Source organism: Myodes glareolus, chromosome 5 (genome assembly GCF_982192425.1).
Source record: "Myodes glareolus chromosome 5, mMyoGla1.1, whole genome shotgun sequence".
In the NCBI taxonomy this organism is placed as follows: domain Eukaryota; kingdom Metazoa; phylum Chordata; class Mammalia; order Rodentia; family Cricetidae; genus Myodes; species Myodes glareolus.
This window is the reverse complement of record NC_142030.1, coordinates 63,100,416-63,107,700: the sequence shown is the minus strand read 5'-3', so window position 1 is coordinate 63,107,700 and position 7,285 is coordinate 63,100,416. Positions and strand designations below refer to the sequence as shown.

At 41.3% G+C, this 7,285-nt stretch overlaps 1 protein-coding gene across 1 annotated transcript in view; it reads left to right on the top strand.

The window, feature by feature from the left end:
- Positions 1 to 563: 563 nt before the first annotated feature.
- Positions 564 to 7,285, top strand: part of Ankrd45 (ankyrin repeat domain 45) — a 28,237-nt gene continuing 21,515 nt past the window's right edge. The window contains exons 1-3 of the mRNA XM_048421328.3: positions 564 to 643; positions 2,019 to 2,076; positions 5,836 to 6,181. Coding sequence (XP_048277285.1) covers positions 5,857 to 6,181 — 325 coding nt within the window. The 5' untranslated portion in view covers positions 564 to 643; positions 2,019 to 2,076; positions 5,836 to 5,856. The remainder of the gene's footprint in view (positions 644 to 2,018; positions 2,077 to 5,835; positions 6,182 to 7,285) is intronic.

The following is a 7,285-nucleotide window of genomic DNA, read 5'->3' as shown; positions in this document are numbered from 1 at the left end:
CTTCAGAACAAAGACTTCCTGGTTTTGTCCCTGCCAAATCACGTGAACACATGTACTGCTTAACAAGTAAGGTGACAACTTCTCCTCAGGTTTTTCTCCAGTTTCCCCTGACTATCCCCACCTCCAGCACTGTTTTGAATTTTAAATTTCTGAATAAGAAAGAATCCAACACATCTAACTTCCAAGTTCCTTCTGCTTCTACCCAGTTGGCATTTGTGAGTTGTCAGGTAACGCTAACTTTATCTATATAAATTCCCCAAATAACTCGGAAATTAAGCAAGGTATTTAGTTGTATTTTTAAAGTAGGATTCATTCTCATATTTTCAAAAAGAAGTCCATTTAAAGGCAAAAGAGGAGTCCCAAACGAGCCATCAACAAACATACTTCATTTTTATTACAGTTTAAAAATTGTTCAAAACAGACCGATTACGGAATATTTTTACAAACTAAAACACCTGCATGCCACCACGGAACGCAGATTTTGGTTACTCGGGGAGAATTCCTCTAAGCTTCTCCCCTCCAGCGTCCTGTGCCTTTGCATCCCTGACCTTTTCGCACAGCTGGAACCTAGGCGCTTGGTGAGGCGCGGCTGCGCAAGTGCGCCGTCGCCATGGTAACCGCGGAAGCCTGGGCCCTGAGAGAGGTGAGTAGGAGTCCAGGCACTGAGGTCCTGGATGGGCGATCGGGGGCGATGGGGCAAGATACACCCGCATCATCCCTACGTGCTGCTGTGGTAGGGACTGCCGGTGTGGGCGTCAACCAAGGCGTCCTCAGTCTGTGTCTCTCGAGGGCTTGCGCATCTTGTCCCGGCTTTGAGCATCCCGCAGCTGCAGAAGGGCAGCTCAGAAGGGCAGAAGGGAGAACTCAGGGAATCACTGTTCTCTTTCCACGTGACCTGGTGATAGCCCAGGGCTGGCTTTCTGTCTGTGGATCCTCAGGCCTTCCCTCTTGGTTGATTTTCTAGGTATACAGAGCTGACTTTGCGGGGCGAGGACCCAGCTCCTCTGTGAGCTGGGACTTAGAAACCCCATTTATTTTATTATAAAAGATATTTATTTGGTTATTTATTATTATTTTTCTTTTTTGAAGAAATAGCTCAGTTGGCTGGAAGAGCCTTCGGGGTCGACCTCACTATAACTTTGGGCAGCCTCACTTGCCTCCCTGCCCTTTGTTTGTAGGATTCCAGTCTCATCACCATCAAGCCTTGCCATCTTGTTACTGAAGTAACACCCCTCTAAGAAAGTCCTTCTGGAACCTTCTCCCAATCTGTTGTTGCAGCACATCCTCTTTACAGTTAGAATAAGCTCAGCCTACAGCCCTTACGTCCTTTGTCTCTGCCGTTGCTGATTAGACTGTGGGCTGTCAACCACACTTGTGAAATTTCCTATTTTTGGTACTTTGCAGCCTCTACGTGTTCCTGCTGTGTAGTCGGGAAGTTTTTAGACCTTTCATAACCATTTAGTAAGTCAGAACAGGTTATATCCTCACTCTAGAAAATTCAATTAAGTAAAAAATAAATTAGTGACATTCTGACTTCATAGGCTCAGCCTCCTCTCCCCTCTCTATGACTAAGCTTGTATTTCATATTATTATGTATGTGGGCATAGAAAACCTAATTTGTCTCCTTAAGAATGAGATCTGAAAACTATGCCCTGTGGGCCGATATCCATTTTGCAAATATTTTAGCCACAGCCATACCCATTTATTTGTGTGACACTTGTGATTAGTCCCCTGCAACAAAGGGAGTCACCACGTGGTACACAAACAGTCGACCACACAAGCCAAGTAATGTGCCATCTGACCCTTGACCCCTGCTTTGGAAGGTATCGTTTTCCTGAGGCTGTTGTTTCTGGTACCCTCTGCAGCCCTGTGTCAGTTTCCTCTCCTTATCTCTCCTGCTTTAAGTCTTCTCCCTCCTCTTTCCTTCCTCGTTGTTTCCTAATTCTTCTTCATACTCATTACTATATCCCAATCTAAAACGGCCTCGTTTACTTTTCTTGTTTTTTGCCCGTATCCAGAAGTACCATGATTGGAGGGAACCTTGAACTGGAAGAAACTCAGTGGGCCCTGACTTAGGTGAGAGACTAGTTAGAGCTGTCTAACTAGTGATATTGTGTTTGTGTTTTAACAAATAAAGCTTGCCTGAAGATCAGAGTGCTGAGCTAAGCCACTGGAGGCCAGGGAGTGGTGGCACACACCTTTAATCCGAGCACTAGGGAGGTGGAGACAGGAGTAATATGGCTGGATGGAGAGTATAAGGCAGGAAGAGACAGGAGCTCAAGGTAGTCTGAAGTTTGGTGGAGGCAGATGCAGTCAGGAGATGCAGTGTGAGGACAGGATCGCCCCTCTGGTCTGAGCATTGGTAGAGGTAAAAGAACTCTCTAGTGCAGGTCACTCTGCTTCTCTGATCGTCAGCATTAACCCCTATAGCTGACTCCGGGTTTTATTGGTAGTACCAATTAGAATTTATGCTATACTCATTAGTTTGAACTTTTGCAGTAATGGTATAATTGGCCATTCTTTTTTGCCTCTCCACTCTGATTTGTCTAACGCATACTAAGGCTTGCCAGATTTTATTGAAATACGTTTAGTTCCCAGCACTGGCGCCTTCAGCAGTCACCTGCCAATTGCCTACAGAATCAAGTTCAGACTTCTTGTTGCAATCTTCGCCGGTCTCTATGCATGTACCGCATGCTCATTTTAAGCTGGTTGATTTCTTTCTCTTTCTCTCTCTTTCTTAATTTTGTTTTTTGAGACAGCCCTGGATGTTCTGGAACTTGCTTTGTACACCAGGCTGTCTTCAAACTCAAAGCGATTCACCTGCCTCTGCCTCCCAAGTGCTGGGATTAAAGGTGCGCACCACTACGGCCCCACTCAATTTGTTTATTTATGAAAAGGCTTTGTGAGCTTTGATCTGGAACTTTTTCTTGGGTTCTTCTCAGTAACACAGTCTTGCTTGTTCTTCATCGCCCAGAACCTTTTGGTAAACATCTGAACCTTGTGATCAATCTAGTTTTGTTTTTCTTTCCTTCCACTTCCCCTCTTCTCTTCCCCTCCTCTTCTTTTTCCTCCTCCTTTTCTTTTTGATACATAATAGTAAAAAAGATTAAAACAGTGACATTCTGCATTATAGGCCCACTACCCTCTCTCCTCTCTATGCCTGTATAGTTTATAATATATTACTAATTGTAATATATTAGTATACATGTGAGTAAAGAAAATATATTTGTTTTGTCTCAAGAATAGGATCAGAAAACTACGGCCTATGGGTCTTTGTTTTACAAATATTTTATTTGCAAAAATAAAAGTCTTGTTGTCTAACCCAGATTAGCCTTGTATTTGCAATCTGCATGCCCATCCTCTCAAGTCCTTGGAACTACAGGAATAGTCCACCATGCTGGCCCTCTCTTGTTTTATAATGTGTTGTTTCTTAGTTGCTTTTCTATGGCTGTGATGACCAAGGCAACTTATAAAAGAAAGCTCTTATGTGGGGCTTACAGTCTCAGAAGGTCACACTTCATGACTACCATGGCCAGGAGTGTTGCAGCAGACAGGTAGGCATACCATTGGAGCAGTAGCTGAGAGCTCACATTTTGAGAAACCATGTGAAACCAAGAGAGCCAATAGGGAATATCATAGGCTTTTGAAATCTCACAGCCTCAGTGACACACCTCCTCCCACAAGGTCACACTACTAAGTAGGTGTATTCTTCCCAAACACTAAGTTTGTCCTTCCCAAACAGCACCAAGTATTCAAATATATGAGCCTATGGCAGGGGTGGGGTGGGGGCACTCTCTTTCAAACCATCACTGAGTGTAATTGCATCTGCTTGCATGTTTAAAAAGTTAATTTACCTTTAATTGCTTTTGACTTAGGAAAGATACTCCTTGTCTATACGTGCCTTTGAATTTGCTTTCTCAACAAAATAGTGTTGCACGTTGTTATAGTCTTAGTTATTTGACACTAAGGAACAAATTAACCAAGCTTGGTGTGTTTAAAATAGCACACAGGTTATCTCACAGACTCTGTGTGTCAGGAACCTGGGTGCTGTTTAACTAGATCCCCTACTTCAGTGTCTTGAGGAGGCTGAAGGCCAGGTAAAGTTCACCTAAGACAGGGCTGCTTTCAAGTGCATTAAATGTTTTTGTCAGAATTAAACTCTTTAGAGGCTTCTTGGCTAAGGGCCTCTCTTCTGGTCAGCTGTTGCCAGAGTTTGCCCTCAGTCTCTTGAAAGGTGGCTCCCTCTTCTGTGTGAAAAGAGCCAGGAAGAAAATATGAGCCACAGTCTATTGGGATCCATCACACCCTTAGGATACTTTCCTTGTCGCTGTGTCCCTTCGTTAGAAGCTATGTGCAGCCCATGCCGAAAGGTGATGGAATTCACAAGGCATGGACATCTGGAGCAGGGTACTGTGAACCACAGCAGAAGAATCTGGTCACATGATCTGGTCACATGGTGTACTACTGTAACTCATCCTATTCAACTCCTATCTTTAGTTTTTTATTTAAAAAATTAAAGTTATTTTTATTCAGATGTGTGTATTGAGCCTGCATAAGTTTATATGTGCCAGATATATGCAGGAGCCCAGAGCAGACCTGGATCTAGAGTTAGAAGTGCTTGCCAGCTGCCATGTGGGTGCTGAGAACCAAACCTGGGGCCTCTGCAATAGCAGTAAGCGCTCCTGCCTGCCGAGTCATCTCTCCCGCTCCTGGGCACGATGTTCCCCTTAAGGATTTTGCTGTTCTGAGTACATAGTGATGTCATAATATTTGATGTGATGTCATAACATTTGGTGTGAGGGCAAAACATTTGGTGTGTATGGGGGACCATGGTACTCTTCCCTGAGTCATTTCCAATTTGATATACATTCCATCAGAGTGAGCCCTGTTAAGATTTCCTTAATTGACTGGAATTAATTTTGTCCTCTCTAGAGTCCCATAGAATTTCATGTTATGGCACTTACTGCCGTCACATTTTGTAACATAGATTTTGTTCATGTCCTATTTTCTGCTATGTGTACAGGAAATTGTTGAGGAAAGAAGATAAACTTGTTTGTTTTAAACTGGGCGTAATACCCTACACCTGTAATCCCAGCACCAAAGATGTGGAGGCAGGAGGATCACTGCAAATTCCAGGCCAGTCTGGTCTACAGGGCAAGTTTCAGGCTATCCAGGGCTACATGGCAAGACTCAATCTCAAAACAAAACAAAACAAAATGTGTTTTTAATTTATATAAACATTTAAATAACATTGATAAATTTTCAAGAATAATAAGTTAATAAATTTTGTTTGAATAGATTCTGTTTAAAAGCTAGTGCCTAATTTTTTTAAGTCTTCATAATTTGGCTCTAAAGATCCAACTATATTCCTTAATTCCCCCTAACAAGGATCATTTTTAGGCAGATAAATTTATTTAACAATTCTCTTTTGATTTTTTTCCTTATGAATTTAGTTCATTTTGATCTGTTCCTATTGAATTTACTATTTATATTATATATTTAGTATTTTGTCATATACTGAGGCCACATGTTTACTCATTGTTGATTTTATTGATTAAATGGCTAAAGCAGCTTATTTTATGATCATAATTAGCTTCAAGTATATATTTTTGTTACATTTATATTGTCAGCGAACTGATTAAAGATAAATAAGTAGTCTTTAATCTCAGCACTTGGGAAGCAAAGTAGGTGGATCTGGTGTGTTCAAAGCCAGCTGACTTACAGAGCAGGTTCATGTCAGCCAGAACTGCATAGTGAGACTCTGTCTTAATAAATAAAAAAAGTAAATATATAAACACTGATACTTTTGAATTGCCTTCCTCCCCTCCCGCTCAGTGCTAGGTATTGTTGGAGTGAATGGAGCCAGAAGGAACTCTAGAATCAGAGGGTTCAGAAAAGTCAGTATTTTCCTCCCAGCAAGACTATGAAGAATTCCAAGAAGCAGATGAAACAGGCTCAGAGAACCCCCTCTTGCAGCCGGCTCTCACAGGGGATGTAGAAGGTTTGCAGAAGATTTTCGAGGACCCCGAACACCCTCACCATGAGCACGCTGTGCAACTGCTTCTGGAAGAAGACATTGTTGGGAGAAACCTGCTGTATGCAGCTTGCATGGCTGGGAAAAGTGATGTAATTAGAGCCTTGGCAAAGTATGGGGTGAATCTGAACGAGAAAACCGCCAGAGGTATTTCATCTTTCGTCAGTATCACTTGTGATCTCCCGAGGATGTGTCTTACAGTCTTTGTGACTAGATAAGTTTGATGTGCCTGCTTTATACTTTATATAATTATTTCAAAACATTTTTAATTTTGTAGTGAAAACAAACAGTTGTTTTTTTTTTTATCAAGCCCAAACTTATTGGCCAGTTGTGTTTATGCCACAAATGAAGATTGGTTATAACGTTAAAAATGAAAACTAGTGTAGTTCCCTAGTTTTTAAAAGATTAAGCAGTCAAGGTATCATCAGTGGCTCAGTTGGTAGTGTGCACTTTCAGTATGCACAAGGCCACAATGTACCTGTTGGATTCAGCCCAGCATTGTGGAGTTGGTTCTCTCCTTTTACCTTTATATGGGTTCTAGGGATTGAACTCAGTTTGTCAGGATTGTGTAACAGGCCCCTTTACCTGCTGAACCATCTTACCAGCCCCTCATTGCACACTAGAAGAGCCTCCAGAATTAAACCCAAATAAGCTTTATTTTCTTTATAAATTAATCCTTTCATAATTATTATAATTTAAAGCTGACTGCTAAAAAAACTGGTTTTTATCTGATTTAAATATTACTACTTTTGCTTGGTATTATTTTCTACTTGCAGGAAACATCTCTTTTCCATCTTTTATCATCTAGTCTATATGTTTTATCATCAGTAGGGTGAGTTTGTTGCAGGAAGCATATAGATTGGTATTGTTTCTCTTTCCCTGTCTTTTTATCCACATCTTTTAGTTAGGGATTACAAGTTACTTGCATTAAAGGTTATTATCAGTATGTAACAATCTGTTCTTGTCATTTTGTTAGTTATTTTCTGTTTTTGCATATCCTTTGTTATTTTCTGTTATATTGTCTTTGAAGATTTGTATAGTTTTGAGGTTCATTTTTTTTCTTTGTGTGTCTAAGTGCTGGCTAGCTTTATGTCAACTTGATACGACCTAAAGTCATCTGAGAGGAGGAAACCTCGCTTAAGAAAATGCCTCCAAAAGACCAGGCTGTAGGCAAGCCTGTAAGGCATTTTCTTAATTGTGGGTGGTGCCATCCCGGGCTGGTGGTTCTGGGTTCTATAAGAAAGCAGGCTG